Source organism: Oncorhynchus nerka, linkage group LG2 (genome assembly GCF_034236695.1).
Source record: "Oncorhynchus nerka isolate Pitt River linkage group LG2, Oner_Uvic_2.0, whole genome shotgun sequence".
Taxonomy (NCBI): domain Eukaryota; kingdom Metazoa; phylum Chordata; class Actinopteri; order Salmoniformes; family Salmonidae; genus Oncorhynchus; species Oncorhynchus nerka.
Window position 1 is genome coordinate 16,856,309 of NC_088397.1, and position 16,402 is coordinate 16,872,710.

Sequence of the window (16,402 nt, forward strand, 5' to 3'; positions counted from 1 at the left end):
TAGCATGCTAGCTAACTTTAGCCAGCGAGCCTGAGTGCTTGACTGCCGTTGTGTGGTCAGAGAGCTCTCGGATCAACCCTACTCCTCGGCCAGAGCGTCCAGTGTGCGCTCTAAACACTCCGAGAACACTCAGAATTTATGAATGGACAATCTGACAACGCGCTGTATTTACGAATGCCCAGAGCGCACTCAGAGTGAATTTATGAACGCACACCTAGGTAGTCATAGCCATAAAGATCATACAATTCAAAACATAACGCTATGGTCATAAGCGATGTGTTACCATAGAGAAACAGTTAAGATGACTACACACAATGAGTGAGAAAATGAACGCTCAAACCACCTTAAGTTTTACTGTAACAGATTTGTATTGCTTTAATGTTTTTTTTTTCTCCTCAGGAACAGGTAAGCCATGACAGTATAATGCAAATGAAAAAACAACAACACAAGACCCTTCTGTACATCCTTAGTAGTACATTCACACACTCATTAAGTCCCGTCTGTACACTGAACTCCTCCACACACCTCCACACAAAAATACATTCCATTTCCATTGGTTAACACTGACTGACAGCCGCGGGGTCATGTAGCTTGAAATGTTGAGGACTTACCAGCAAATAAAGAATAAATAAGGAGAATAAATAAATCATGTTACTTGTGAGAGGGCCACGGTTTGGACATCGGGGTGACTATAGCTAGACGTAGTAGCTCAAATAAAAGAGATTTGAAGAATTGTAGACAACATTTTGCCTTCAACACTGATATTCACATGAAATGATATAAAGTGATTGTTTGCATCTCTGCATCTGTTGTATGGTTGTGGTATTCCATTGGTAAGTGATTGGTATTTCTAAACGGGTTAACAATAGTCTCAACTCCATTCAGTTGCAACGGAGAGGACGAGAGAGAGAATAGATAAGTTCATATATAATGGTGGTGTTTGTGGTATGTGGGTCTGCATATTTACTGGCAACAGAAGGAACATTTATGAATTCATTCGGCTTAGCAACACAATTTCCTTGGAAAAAAGCCAAACATGTAGACACCATAGAAGTTATGTGTTTGAATCTTTGGCAAATCATAATGTCGGTATGATGGGTTGCACATTGCTGTTTACATATTGCATTTAAGGTCGACTTCTAAATTAAATGTCCTCATGCTTCCCTTATAAAAACTTTTTTTTTTTTAAAGAACATTTCATATTTTCACAAGATGGTAAATTCATATTCAAGAGCTGACCCTAAAACTGGCAACAACATTTGCCAGGTAACTGATATTATTCGCTGTATTATGGCAGCGTTTAAGACAAACTTGAACATTATGTTGGTCTACCACCCGGATGGTTTTGTCCATGCATTTTTCCTGTAAAAATCATATGCTTTCATCCCATACATGCCTAACCTCAATCTCTGAGAACGCGAAGAAGAATAAACATGACGAGCTAGAACAAACATACATGTACTGAGTAATGTACACCATATATATCCAAAAGCCTTTCAAAATATCCCCACTTTGAAATCATTAGCCAAAATAAGTATTTTTTTTTCTCAATCCTTAAGGTAATCTTCTTTATGTAGACTGTACAATATATGTATATATGAGTTATCATGGAGGAACAAAGCAACAAAAATAAATATATTTTTTTAGCTATGTCACCTTTCAAAGTAGTATATCTATATACATTTGATATCAATATCATTTTTCCTTAGCTTATGGAAGATGGGTGAGTGGTGTGTGTTTGAGAAGCAGGCATTTACACACAGTGTGACAACCTCTACGTTTGTCTAAAGGTATGTAGATGCGATCTGGTGAGAGGATAAATTCCCTTTTGGTTAAAAATGAAAGACGACCTTGCTTGATACAGTGAAACCCTGCTGCAAGATTTTTAAAAATATCGCATCTCACCATCGAGTAACTACTTCAACAAAAGGCTGTCTACATGTTCTTTTTTCTTTTTAGGGCTCTTTAGTAGAGTCCAAAAATGGTTTATAATATCATGCAGTCTCTAACAAGGCAAACAACCTCTGTTTTCTTGTCTTAGGGTTAAAGTCTTCATAGAACACAGCGTAGAATGGCCGTTTTGGTGATGTTTAGAGGGAGGGGGGTGCAGTTGGACTAAAACATGCAGGACAGTGCCTAGGGCCCAGGGCTCGGACCAGTCCCTGGTGTTTGTTTCCAGTGTGCTGATTAGCAGTGTCTGTGAGTAGCCAACAGGGGAGGATCAGTCTGAGTCAAGCAGGATTGAGTTCAAACGTGGATAATCGGCACCACCGTGTGGACAGGAGGAGTGACAGCAGTAGATTTACCAGCTACCTTTCCACAGGCCAGAGTAATCCATCTCCCACATCTGAAATCAATCAGTGCGCTCCAGGATCGACTGGTCAAGTCTGGACCTAACATAAGCAATGTGTTTTATGAGAAGGTTGATCTGCTCTGTGAAGTTGAGCACAGTTTATTTTTCTCGCTGTTGAGCCCTTTACAACATACAACAGGCCTGGGAAATGTCCACTCGAGGGTTCACAAATGACTTTAGTGGACCAAGCTTAAAGATCGAGCTAACATGCAAAATGTCTTCTTAAATATTCTTTAGTAAGAAGCCACTGAGGCAAACTATTTTTCTGAAGACAGAATAAAGTTCAAGAAGAAAGCATTCTTTCTGTTTTTGTCTGTTTCATTTCAACAGTCCCGTTGTAAAAAAGAAAAACGGAGAAAACCTACAACGCCTTAAACTGACCGTCTAATTATGACATACTTGTTCTGAGTGCTACCTTTGGTAAATCAATCCGAAAACCTGATAAATGTCAGTGTCCTTTTCTCCCACTGATACTTAGTTTAGCACACAGCTCCTCCACCTTCTTCCTCCACCAGCTCGAGACACATTATCACTGTCACCACTCCAGCCACAACTTCCTCTGACGCCATCTTGGATTACCTCCAAGTCCTTCAAACATAAAATCTCGCAGAATAAAACAAAGAGAACATATCTCAACAAAAAGAACAGAAGAAAATAATGAAACACAATCCAAAATGATGAAAAAAAAATGTAAGACCAAAAAAATGACTGCCAGGGGTTCGTTGGTTTCACCGCCTCATGACTTTAGAGACGAAGTTGACGATGGCTGAAGCAGGCTGGTCGGGGTCCAACTCGGCAAACAGGTGGCTGACATTGTCCGTTGTGCTTCCTTGTTTACGTGCCACGAAACCAAACAGTCTGAAGTTTAAAGAGAAATAAAAGCCTGGTTTGAATATGTAGGAGATGGTTCATGATTTGATGTAGTTATTTATAGGCCTATGTGGACCATGGGACTTATTTGTCCCATCTAGTTAATGACCTATTCTATGTATAATAGAGTGATTTGAGTTGTGAGACCTACTTTGCCGTTCCACCTCCTTCCTTGCTCCACCTGTGAAGACGAGAAATTAATTTTGGAGGAACAATCAACAAATCTTCCCTATGTAGGCTACATTTGCACTATTTTCACTACTTTAGCACAGCAGAAAGATCTGGTCTTAAACACTTACTTCCTGTCCTGGGGGTCAATGTCGCAGTAGGTGACAGTGTTGATTGGGTAGTGCCTTCGGAAGAAGACCCTAGGGCAGGAGAAAACTCAGAGTTAGTGTTGGAAATCTCAGTTTGTCACCAAGCTAGCTCAATTCAAGTAAAACAGTTTGACATGCTAGTATAGCAGTCAGAATCAATGATTGAATACCGACAGATTTCTATGACTCTGACTATGGGTGTAGGGTGCTCCTGTTTCCATGGTTACTACTCACTTCCTCTGGCTATCCGTGAGGGTGATGCCCTGCGACGACACTTTGAAGTGGACGGTTGTTGCCACGGGCAACGGATTGACGGCCATCGTTTCGCTGATTGCCTTGGCGACGGCCTGAGGACCGGTCAGAGACTCCATGTCCACAGAGCTGATGTAAAGAACATTGCATGCTGGGAGAGAACAAAAAAAATGGTGCAAATCAGTCACTGTTGAAAATGAAGCAGTGAAGGAGTTCAACTACCAACAATTAGTGCAATCATTTGAACATGTTGTGGATAAGTGTTGAGAAACAGATCGAGGCAACAGCTGGCTGTATATTAGTGGCTCCATATCTTTCCTTTCTTCTCCGATCAGAATGCTCACTCCATGCATTTGTCGGTAGGTAGTGCCATGCTATCTCTACCAAAGAGAACAGAACACACGTCCAATCCAGAAGACAATGTTTCAAACCCCACAACAGCTGCCCTGCATAAGACCTAAAGAACAGCGTTATAGAAACACACTTCACTCGTTTGAGTGACAACCATGACAAGCAAAGATGTGACTAAGGCAGGCATGGTAGTGAGAGGGAAGCTTCTGTGGTGACCATGCAGAGCTGAAATATCAGTCTGGGGAGTGTGGGGACAAGGGGGTTAATAATGCCAAAATAGAACCCAAAAAACACAGTGCAGTATTTACCATGGGCCTCCTCGGGGACTTGTTGCTGTACTACTGCAACATAACAGGGTATCCGAGCATGAGAGGAGAAACAAAACCACTGTAGTACATGAAAACTATGTATTTGCGTAACTGTATAGTAATTACATAGGTAGTACTACAATAGTAAAAGTAAAACAGAATTTGGCCGATTATTATTAGTTTGTTGTTATATGTATCTACTGTTGTAATAGAAGGCTTGGAATGGATTGATGATCAACTGAAAGAGAATGGGCTGAATAATGCAGGGTGCAGTTTGTCCTCACCTGCTCCTTGTTTCACCAGCTCGGCCACTGTGTCAGTGGGAGTGTCCAGCTCCAGGGCCTCCTCATTGGGGTCTTTGCTGGGGATCATCAGCTTGCAGGGCAGGGCCAGAGGAGTCATCGAGTGTTGGTACACCAGGGCAGACAGACATCCTGCACACACACATGATTAGCAAGTGTACTTACTTGCTGGAGGGCTAATGAACGAGTTCTCTGTTGAATATGCATGTTTGGAACTCACCAAAGTAGGGTTCGTTGGGACAGCCCTTCAGACGCACGCCTTTGGGGCTCGTCTCAATCAAGAAGTGCCTCACCAACTCGCTCGTGATGTCACCAACTGCCAAAAAACAAAACAGTAAACACATCCTTTAATCAAAGGTCTCTGATCGAAGGTCCATTTTTGCACTTTCACTCCTAAAGATTAAGGTTGGGATTCGGGTTAGGGTGATCTGATCCTAGACCTGCGACTAAGATTAAAGATCTACTGTACCTTTCTTGTTGGCCTGGGCGGTGGGAGGTGGGCAGGCCACCTTCATGGCCAGGCCGTAGGCCCCTCTGAAGGAGTGACTGTCCCTGATGACGAAGGCCCCTGGCTCCCTGTCTCTCAGCAGACTGATGGCCTGCTCTCTGGAGATGTCTGGCTTGTACCAGAACTTAGACGTGTCCTGGACAAACTTCACGTTCAGCCTGATGTCTGGACTCTGGTCTGTAGAAGTAGTGACAATGGTCAAAGCAATGAAATAGGGATGATTCTGAGACTTTCGTCCATCAAAATAAGCACTGATTGACTGTACAGTTTCTGCTGTGCATGATTGAGTATGGCCGCTCACTTGGCTAGATCTGAATAGATTGAATAGTTATAAAGAACATGGCAGAGACTAGGATTGGATCTCCTCTCTCACCATAGATGGAGAATTTGGAGAGGTCGGGTAGGGTGTGAGAGGTGGACACACTGGGCGTGCTGCCTCTACTGGGTAAGGTGGGTATGGTGGTCTTCCCATCCAGAGTCCCATACGACAGCCCCACATTGGACCTCTCTCCACTGGGCATCCGCCTCTTCTCTGGAAGCATCGGCTGGGGCGACACTGGGAAGGAGGGCGTGGGTGGTGCCCCCTGTCTGTCATCGGGCGTAGTGTGGCCACTGGCCATCGGGTGGCGCCCCATCAAAGGGCTAGGAGGGACGGCGGCAGTTCTGGAGCCTCTTGAGGGGATCACAGGGCTGCCAGGGACTTGCACCCTGTTTCCATTGGGCGATGTGGGGTGACGAGCCAGACCCGGGCTGGCCTGGTGGGCCAGGCGGCGCTGGAGGGCGGGGCTTGGTGGGGTGTTGGTGGCCACCGTGCGGTGGAGTGTGTTGGGGCTTCCGGGGACGGTGTGGAGGGGGCCCACAACGCTGACCTGGGATCCCTCATGGGAGTGGGGGCCGTAGGACGGAACAGGGTTGTGCTGGGCACTCTCCAAGGGGTGGGAGGGGAAGCCGGAGTCAGCCTGGAGCCGAATGGAGGAAGTCATCCTCATGCTGCAGAGAGAGAGAAACACTGAGCTGTAACCTAGGACTATCTTTAGTTCTCTTCTTTCAAGAGTTTCCCCTGGGTTATCCAAACTCTGTGCCCCAGGAACAGTACAGTACTCACCCGTCTGGGCTGTGGATGGGACTACTGGAAGATATAGGATCATTTAGGGGGTGTCCAGCATAACCACGGCCGTCTGTAGTGAAAACACACATATATATATTATTATTACACTGTTATTGGCAAGCTAAACAGGGAGTGAAAGGGATGCTGTTATGAGGGGGACCGACAGAAACCTGGTGAGGTCATTCCCAAAACAGTTCAAAAAGAAAAGAAACATCCTGAGGGAGACTCAAAGTGGGATTAACACAGATGCAAAGTTGAGAGGTGGAGGCATTAAACAGACCCACTCCGCAGGCTAACAACCGAATATAGATTTGATACCTAACCTACTGTAACCTTACCTCACACCTTAACAAATTCCTTACTTTAACCTGAACTCTTTCTTCACGTTTCAGAAACTTTGGGACGCATTGGGCACCCAATGATATTCGAGAAGAGGCAGGACTTAACAACTGATAGCCAATCAAAACAGAATGTTTGCGGTTGCAGCCTGTATAGTGGGACTGTGTTATTCCTCTAGAGGCAAACAACAGAAGGTAGAGCAAAACCGAGACGCCATAACAAGATCCTCCTGTCAAAACGAGGGGTTTTCAAACATGGCCGAACACAAAGGATTATGGGTACTCTGTGTGACGGGGATGAGAGGTTGATGCCACGTGTTGCCATAGAAACGCCCTTACCTTGCTCCTCATCGCTTACAGATTCATAGTCTGACAGAATAGAAAGAATAAGTAGAAGAAGAAAACAGTCGGTGATTGAGGGAGAGGTGAGAAAAAGAGGAGGAGGAAACCGTTGAAAGAGAAGCAAGAGACCAATGTTTGCAGGTGTGTAGAAGCAATTAGGGGACTAAAAAAACCTAGATGGGAAAAGGTTGTGTGTGTGTTTGTGTTCTGACCTGATCCACAATGGAGTGTGTGTGTGTGTGTGTGTGTGTGTGTGTGTGTGTGTGTGTGTGTGTGTGTGTGTTCTGACCTGATCCACCATGGAGAATGTCTGCTGGATGGTGGGGCTTCAGTCCTAAAGCAGAGAGAGGGGTTTTGGCCAAGCCTGGAGGAGAACGGGCTAGAGAGAGAGAGAGAAACAGAGAGAGAGTGATAGAGAGAGAGCGCGAGAGAAACAGAGAGAGAGAGAGAAACAGAGAGAGAGCGAGAGAAACAGAGAGAGAGAGAGAGAGATAGAAACAGAGAGAGAGAGAAAAACAGAGAGAGAGAGTGAGAGAAACAGAGAGAGAGAGAAACAGAGAGAGAGTGATAGAGCGAGAGAAAAGAGAGAGAGAGCAACAGAAACAGAGAGAGAGAGAGAGAAACAGAGAGAGAGAAACAGAGAGAGAGTGATAGAGCGAGAGAAAAAGAGAGAGAGAGTGACAGAAACAGAGAGAGAGAGAGAAACAGAGAGAGAGTGATAGAGCGAGAGAAAAAGAGAGAGAGTGAGAGAAACAGAGAGAGAGAGCGAGAGAGAGAGAGAGAGAGAGAGAGAGAGAGAAACAAAGCGAGAGAGCGAGAGAAACAGAGCGAGAGAAACAGAAAGAGAACGAGAGAAACAGAGGAACAGAGAGCGAGAGAAACAGAGAAACAGAGAGAGAGAGAGCGAGAGAAACAGAGAGAGAGAGCGAGAGAAAGAGAGAGAGCGAGAGAAACAGAGCGAGAGAGAGAGAGAGAGTGAGAGAAACAGAGAGAGCGAGAGAAACAGAAAGAGAGCGAGAGAAACAGAGAAACAGAGAGAGAGAGAGAAACAGAGAGAGTGAGAGAAACAGAGAGAGAGCGAGAGAAAGAGAGAGAGAGCGAGAGAAACAGAGAGAGTGAGAGAAAGAGAGAGAGAGTGAGAGAGAGTGAGAGAAACAGAGAGAGCGAGAGAGCGAGAGAAACAGAAAGAGAGCGAGAGAAACAGAGAAACAGAGAGAGAGAGCGAGAGAAACAGAGAGAGTGAGAGAAACAGAGAGAGTGAGAGAAAGAGAGAGAGAGCGAGAGAAACAGAGAGAGTGAGAGAAAGAGAGAGAGAGAGCGAGAAAGATAGATACAAAGTGTGATAGAGGGAGAAAGAAAGAGAGAGAGAAATTATAGATAATGAGAGAAAGAGAGAGACCAAACCAAACTGTAAGTGTTTAGCCTACAGAAGATCTGAGCTGATTCATACAGAATACATAGTGTCCGATCCAAACAACCAACAAACTACAACAACAGGACAACCAGGATGGTGAATGGGGACACAGTACAACGTGCCCCGGCCATGCAAGAGTTGGAACATGGCATGCAGAAAGCAAACCAACACACTGAGGGACTGGTGACACGGAGAGGGAACCAATGGCATCCTGAACAGTACATCTAGTAACTACATAGTAGTACTGTATATCCAAGGAGACACAATGACTACATGCCAGGATTGGGATCCAATCCATTTTTTTTATTCAGTCAATTCATGAAGTGAATTGAAATGCCATCAGTTTTCCAGTGGAGGAAAAGAGTTTGGCAGGGTTGGCGTGGTGGACTGGACACAGTAATCTGAAGATTCCATCAGTTTTCCAGTGGAGGAAAAGAGTTTGGCAGGGTTGGCGTGGTGGACTGGACACAGTAATCTGAAGATTCCATCAGTTTTCCAGTGGAGGAAAAGAGTTTGGCAGGGTTGGCGTGGTGGACTGGACACAGTAATCTGAAGATTCCATCAGTTTTCCAGTGGAGGAAAAGAGTTTGGCAGGGTTGGCGTGGTGGACTGGACACAGTAATCTGAAGATTCCATCAGTTTTCCAGTGGAGGAAAAGAGTTTGGCAGGGTTGGCGTGGTGGACTGGACACAGTAATCTGAAGATTCCATCAGTTTTCCAGTGGAGGAAAAGAGTTTGGCAGGGTTGGCGTGGTGGACTGGACACAGTAATCTGAAGATTCCATCAGTTTTCCAGTAGAGGAAAAGAGTTTGGCAGGGTTGGCGTGGTGGACTGGACACAGTAATCTGAAGATTCCATCAGTTTTCCAGTAGAGGAAAAGAGTTTGGCAGGGTTGGCGTGGTGGACTGGACACAGTAATCTGAAGATTCCATGCATCCTCCACTTACCAAAGAATCCCACATCAATTCTTTGTCTGTCTGTTTCAAAGATAGTGCCTCCAGAGAGGGCAGGCAGTGGCCAGCGCAGGGGTAGTGGGGCAGGGTAAAGGGGGTAGATGGAGGGGGGTATCTGGGGGCTCAAAGCGGGTCCTTACTTCAACTACAGTGTGGCAGTGACCACTGCAGGAATAGGGAGCCCTAACCCTGGTTGGTCCCAAATAAGTCCAAAAGCAGTCAGTCTATTGAAATGATCATTAAGATAAATACAGATAGATACAGTATTTATCTCTACGGTGCCAAGAAGCAATCTACTGTCTAACCTGACATGATTTATAGGTCATAGGTTAAGTGTTGAAACTACAATACATTATTATCTTCTATCTATTCCTGTGTGGCTCAGTTGGTAGAGCATGTAACTTGCCAGGGTTTGACTCCCACAGAGGAACAGTATGAAAAAGTTAAATGATGTATGCATTCACTACTGTAAGTCGCTCTGGATAAGTGTGCCTGCTAAATGATTCAAATGTCATTTTTCAGTTTTATTCCCAGTCTCTCATAATGTCTTTCACAGAGGGAATTAGAGTTAGTTTACCATTGAATCATCTCTACAAGAGAAAGAAAGGTGTTATTGAATTCATTTAGGAAAGCCACCACCACCGATTAGTCCCAATCAAAACACCAACAATTGAACATTACAGTAACAGCAGTGACTTTCTCTGGCCCTGTCCAAATAATGTCAGAACGCATCGTTCCTCCCTTATAAGAAGGCAATAAAGAAGGACGCATCTTAAAAGCATTGGAACTGGGCCCCCTTCTACAACCACTTATTGTGCATCACTTTAGGCTGCAACTGCAAGTACGAAAGATACTACATACTTAACGTTTATGGCAGTCATATAATTGTGATTGACGAACAGTGGCAATAGAGTAAGGTCTACTGGCGCCCTCTGTCTGCAGGGAGGTGAACTTACACATGTTGAAGTAAGGGGTCTGAGGTGAGACAGGGAAGGCAGGGGTCAGGGGGTGGGCCTCACCACCACTGCTGAACATAGGACTGACAGCAGCCCGACCGTCAGCATCATCATCCCCATACGCCTCGCGGTAGCTGTGCATGGGGCCCTGGAAGGAGGGGACACAGCACACACACAACACACACACACACACAACATAACACCCCCCCCCCCCCCCACAGACACAGAAGGAGCCAGAAAATGCACATGGACAAGGACAATACACACATAGAGGTAATGCAAACAGACACAGACAGAAAATAACACACAGATACAAATACAGACAGAGATAGCGACACATCACAAACCCACACACACCAACACAAAGTCCACATAGACACACACACACACACACACACACACACACACACACAACAGACATGGTTACTCTCACAGTGAAACAATGATCTATTCAAACGGAAGACCATTTTAAGCTGATAAAGACTAGAGATAGAGAGCTGGACAGGGGTATGTACTCTACCTCTCTGGGTCTTCCTCCAGGGTTGAGGATGTGAAAGTGTGACGAGTGGACAGGGGAGCGCACCAGCGCCCCTGTGTGGGTTGGAGGGTCCTCGTTGCCACTCTGGTAGTGCCCCTCGCTAGTGGTCCGACGGCGGACGGTCTCCTGAGCCTCCTCCGGCGTCATCCCACGGGAACGCATCCCTAGAACGCCAACAACAGCGTCAGGAATTCCCAAAGGCTTTCCTTCAGTTTCAGGAATGTATTTAGGAAGAACGATAACTTTAGGGGGGATCTAAAATATGGATCTGGAAATAAGTTTCAGAGTGTATCTACACTGTATATTCCAGGTTTCATACATCATTCCAAACTTAAAATAAGTGATTTGCTTATTTTAAGAGGAATGTTGTCACAAGAGAGAGAGAGAGAGAGAGAGACAGAGAGAGAGAGAGAGAGGACAAACCAGAGAAAGAATAAGAGCGATGGCGGTCAGATTGTGGCGTAGTGGAAATGCTTTCGTTGATGCCCTGAATACGAGCGTTGTACTCTGCTCACAGTGGGGGTGGTGGATAGGAGGCAGAGGAGGAGGTGGAGGAGGAAGAGAAGGAGGAGGAAGGAGGTGCAGGGGCAGATGCAATGGCGTGAAGGGTGGTCCAACAGAGCAGAGGAATGGATGGACAGAACAAGAGACAGAAACAGAAAAAGACAGAGAGAAAAAATGAATAAAGGAAAATGAACGTTTTATTCTGTGAAGTCATTAAACAAACAGAATAAAGATGGAAGTTCAAATTAGATATGAGAGAAATTAGAGCAGGGATAGAACCAAAATGTGCACATTCTGGAATCCCCCAGAACCGGATTGAGAAACACTGCTTCACCTCACATTAGTATTACGGCATGTTTCCTGTTCTGTGTGGACCGCGGGAAGACTAGCTGCTGCTTTCACAACAGCTAATGATTCTAATAAAATACCAAACACCAAGTCAACATCTGCGGTAGAAAGACAAAGGCAACTACGAAATAAGCCCACTTGGTGGCATCTGTGAGAACCATCCCATACGCCTCCATACGTGGCGGGACGTGCATGTGGAAAATGCACGGTAGCTGAGAACTCAACCAGCATGTCTATTCTTACCACCTTAAATCTCATCTCCATGGTGTCCAACTCTCCCCTCGCTGTAGGACACAGCTCAGAGCTCACCGTAGGTTTTCACACTATATCTGTCCTGCTCATCTAAGAGTTTCTATCTAGCTAGCTCAATGTCATAATGATTCCACCTATTACCAAGGTCAGACAAAGCTGGGGACATGAAACAGTAGCTTCTATTTCCAATATAGAAGTTGATATATTAGAGTACATGTAAACAGTAGCTTCTATTTCCAATATAGAATTAGATATATTAGAGTAAATGTAAACAGTAGCTTCTATTTCCAATATAGAATTTGATATATTAGAGTACATGTAAACAGTAGCTTCTATTTCCAATATAGAATTAGATATATTAGAGTACATGTAAACAGTAGCTTCTATTTCCAATATAGAATTAGATATATTAGAGTACATGTAAACAGTAGCTTCTATTTCCAATATAGAATTAGATATATTAGAGTACATGTAAACAGTAGCTTCTATTTCCAATATAGAATTAGATATATTAGAGTACATGTAAACAGTAGCTTCTATTTCCAATATAGAATTAGATATATTAGAGTACATGTAAACAGTAGCTTCTATTTCAATATAGAATTAGATATATTAGAGTACATGTAAACAGTAGCTTCTATTTCCAATATAGAATTAGATATATTAGAGTACATGTAAACAGTAGCTTCTATTTCCAATATAGAATTAGATATATTAGAGTACATGTAAACAGTAGCTTCTATTTCCAATATAGAATTAGATATATTAGAGTACATGTAAACAGTGCACATCACTGAATAAGTCAGTGGTGATTAGAAGGCCGTTGATTTACATTTACATTTAAGTCATTTAGCAGACGCTCTTATCCAGAGCGACTTACAAATTGGTGCTTTCACCTTATGACATCCAGTGGAACAGCCACTTTACAATAGTGCATCTAGGTCTTTTAAGGGGGGGGGGGGAGAAGGATTACTTTATCCTATCCTAGGTATTCCTTAAAGAGGTGGGGTTTCAGGTGTCTCCGGAAGGTGGTGATTGACTCCGCTGTCCTGGCGTCGTGAGGGAGTTTGTTCCACCATTGGGGGGCCAGAGCAGCGAACAGTTTTGACTGGGCTGAGCGGGAACTGTACTTCCTCAGTGGTAGGGAGGCGAGCAGGCCAGAGGTGGTTGATATACTGCATTTGACTATGACTGTGCTTCTTACAGTTCACAGCATGTTCCAGAACAAAGCGTTCATTGTGACTCTCAGCGGTGCCTGTATGACAGTCAAAACAAGGTCCCCTTGCAACTGTCCCTGCTAACGAATGTTTGGTAACAGTTAAAAGGTGTTATTATGTAGTAGTGGCAGGTAGCCTAGTGGTTAGAGCGGTGGGCCAGTAACCGTAAGGTTGCTGAATCGAATCCCTGAGCTGACAAGGTAAAAATCTGTCGTTCTCCCCCTGTTCCCTAACCCCCTGTTCCCCGGGTGCCGAAGACATGGATGTCGATTAAGACAGCCCCTCCCCCCCCACCTCTCTGATTCAGAGGGGTTGGGTTAAATGCGCATTTCAGTTGTACAACTTTCCTAATGCATTATAATACTTGTCATAAGCACATATTACATCATTATAATGTATTTTTGCTTTTATGTATTGTGACAGCGAATACCTCTGCTTTCGAAAATGACATAATGAAACATGAAATATGAAAATGTCAGAAAATTGTGAAACTAAACAGGGATATTCAATCTAATCCTCAATCCGGTAGTGACTTACCAGCGATGCGTTGAGCCACCAGGCCCTCCAGGTTGAGGTTCTCCTCCTCAGGTTCTGGCTCCTTGAGAAGGGGGGAAGAGTTGGGGAGGGGGGAGGAGGAGGTGCTGTAGCCATGATAGGGAGACCCTCCCTTGCGGTCTGGGGAGTGGGACACCACCGTCCCACCTGGGTACGAGTTCAGGGGCTTCATCTGGAGCTGTCCGAAGATGGAGGAGGAGTCAGAGGGGTAGAGGGGGGAACCAGGCCCCTGGGCTGGGTGCATGTGGTAGGGCTCGGGGGGGGGTATGGGAGTGGTGTTGGTATGGGGCTGGTACGAGGCGGACCTCGGGGGGACATACGACAGGGGAGACTCAGCCACAGGACTCTGGACGGGCGACGTTGAAACCCGGCCAGCCGTCGACCTCAGAGGCTGTCCAAAGGCATTGTAGTTAATGTTATAGCCATGGATGGCTGAGTCTGCCTGGTAGGACGGCCTGGCCAGAGATTGGGAGAAGGGGATCTGGGCTGGCCCTCCTACTCTGTTCTCACCAGAGGGGGCGCTGTAGGACTTGGGAACCTGTCCTGTGTGTGGGTCCAGATCCAGCATCAGCATGTCGAGGGCTTCGATAGACTGCTCTATGTCATGCTGAGAGGCGGTGGGGGCAAAGTGGGGCAGACTGTGGGTGCTCTGTAAGGGAGGACCGAAGGGGTCGTCTGGCAGACTGTACTGGTGCCATGCGCTCAGCCCCCTCTGGACTGCCTCCCTGCTACTGGTGCTCCTCTCAGGGGCCCTGGGCAGCTTGGGGCCTCCAGGCTCGGGGGTCCCGAAGGACTGGGAACGCTGCATACTCCCATTCTGGTAACTGTTAGGAGAGTACTCCTCCTCCTGGGGTGAACTGGAGTCCATGATCCGCTCCTGTGCCGACGTAGAAGTCCGTACCCGATGCACCGGCATCTCCCGTAGCTTCTCTAGGTATGGCCCGTCGTTCTGCCTATTAATGGGTATCTGTGATTGGTAGTACAGCTCTGCGGGCGTGGCCTGGCCCTCCAATGACGAGAGTGTTCCCAGACTGTCCACGCTGTTACCCTCCTGACTGATGTGCAGCTCGTCGTCCAAGATGTCCGTCTCGCGCTCTTCGGCGGAGGGGGCTGCAATGAGCCGGGTATGCCCGCTGACGTGCACCTGGGCTGGGACAAGGTGGCGTACTGCCCCCCCGGGGCTGGTGGAGGTAGCCAGGTAGGCCTGGCGGTGGAGCATGGGGGCCTCAAGGCCACTCAGAAGCTGGTCCAACTCTCTCTTCTCCTGGGGACTGAGAGGGGGATGACTGGGCGTGTTGTGGTTCTGGTTGGTGTTCACCGCTCCATGCAGCAACAGACTGTGGTCATCGGTGCGATCGGTTTTGACGGATGCTGTCGAGTTCCCAGAGTCGCTGCTCACCGACAGGGCGTGGTCGACCGCTGGCAGGGAGGCGTGGCCCACTACCGGGAGGGTGCGGTCAGAACTTGGTAGGGTGTTGTCAGGGTGTTGGGGGGTGTGGTCTGCGTTGGTTAGGGGGTGGTCGAGGACGGGAAGGCCGTTGATTGTGACCACTCCATCGAGGGACTCTTTCTTGTGGACTCGGGCATACAGGCTGCCGTCGAGGGGGCCTTGGGTGTGAACAGCGTCTGAAAGAGAGAAGAAGAATACATGCTATTAAAAGGTGCGCAAACAAAGAGGAGAAACAAACACATTTCTGATTTTGAAAACTCCTCACAAATGATCCAACATCACAGTCACTTTCACACCACAGGGACTTGTGCCTGACTCCTAACTGTTTCCTGAGACTGGACCACGACAGCTAGTCCCCCATGGAAAAGAGAATTCACTCCATCCTCCAAGGAGACACAACTTAATGGAAGCTTAAGTCAACACAGCATATTAATCTTCTAATACAGTAGTGTTGAGTGCATATATGTATATACATACACATCCAGGCCTTTCAGCCCTAAACACATGGAGCCTCCAGCCCACCATAACAGCCCTGGCTCTGGCTCTGGTCTAGTATAAGTACATTAGGGGTCCAAGCATCCCAGTCCAGGACCTGTCATGATGCGTCAGGCAGCACAACCCTACATGGCGTGACAAGGACCCCCGCACCACCGTCTGTGGAACATCTCCCAGACACAGTGCACAAACTCGCCATGGCAACTACAGAATTACCACATCAGAATTCCCAGATTCTTCAATATCAGAATCTACAGTATGTGAGAGCACCAGAATTCCTATGTTATATATACAGTGTATGTCATTTCACATGTCCTGTGTCTATCTATATGAATGCAGCACGTTTCATTTGCTGAGGTGATTTTGTCACTGAGTAACTGTTTTTATGCATCGATGTCAGCATGCTGTGTATAATCCTCAGATGTTCTCCCATGCAGATGGGTTGGTTACATCACTCTCGATTTAAGGCCAGCATTTCCGCTAATAGCCACCTCTCAAGTTTGGCAGGAGTCCCTGGCAACCTCCAGCACCCATTTCCTGGACCAATCACTCCACCAACCAATTCCTCAACATCTGGTCTCACAACAGCTCTAAACTTGAACATGTCTGATGATGAAGGATGGCATAAGATCAAGAGGCATGTTTCAAACAATATGAGGCCCAATTTGAGA

The 16,402-nt window shown here is 46.1% G+C and overlaps 1 protein-coding gene across 14 annotated transcripts in view; it reads right to left on the minus strand.

Moving 5' to 3' along the window:
• Window positions 1–344: 344 nt before the first annotated feature.
• LOC115127784 (tensin-1-like) overlaps window positions 345–16,402 on the minus strand; it is a 233,616-nt gene continuing 217,558 nt past the window's right edge. For 6 of the 14 annotated variants that reach the window (XM_065023790.1, XM_065023793.1, XM_065023805.1 and 3 more), the window contains 16 exons: window positions 13,769–15,412; window positions 11,334–11,417; window positions 10,893–11,074; window positions 10,373–10,520; window positions 7,339–7,428; window positions 7,047–7,076; window positions 6,367–6,439; window positions 5,635–6,251; window positions 5,223–5,438; window positions 4,974–5,069; window positions 4,736–4,885; window positions 4,452–4,484; window positions 3,775–3,943; window positions 3,523–3,591; window positions 3,375–3,404; window positions 345–3,211 (listed from right to left, as the gene is read on the minus strand). In XM_065023790.1, coding sequence (XP_064879862.1) covers window positions 3,082–3,211; window positions 3,375–3,404; window positions 3,523–3,591; window positions 3,775–3,943; window positions 4,452–4,484; window positions 4,736–4,885; window positions 4,974–5,069; window positions 5,223–5,438; window positions 5,635–6,251; window positions 6,367–6,439; window positions 7,047–7,076; window positions 7,339–7,428; window positions 10,373–10,520; window positions 10,893–11,074; window positions 11,334–11,417; window positions 13,769–15,412 — 3,761 coding nt within the window. In that variant the 3' untranslated portion in view covers window positions 345–3,081. The remainder of the gene's footprint in view (window positions 3,212–3,374; window positions 3,405–3,522; window positions 3,592–3,774; window positions 3,944–4,451; window positions 4,485–4,735; window positions 4,886–4,973; window positions 5,070–5,222; window positions 5,439–5,634; window positions 6,252–6,366; window positions 6,440–7,046; window positions 7,077–7,338; window positions 7,429–10,372; window positions 10,521–10,892; window positions 11,075–11,333; window positions 11,418–13,768; window positions 15,413–16,402) is intronic. The other 8 variants (XM_065023791.1, XM_065023840.1, XM_065023798.1 and 5 more) reach the window with 6 other exon arrangements.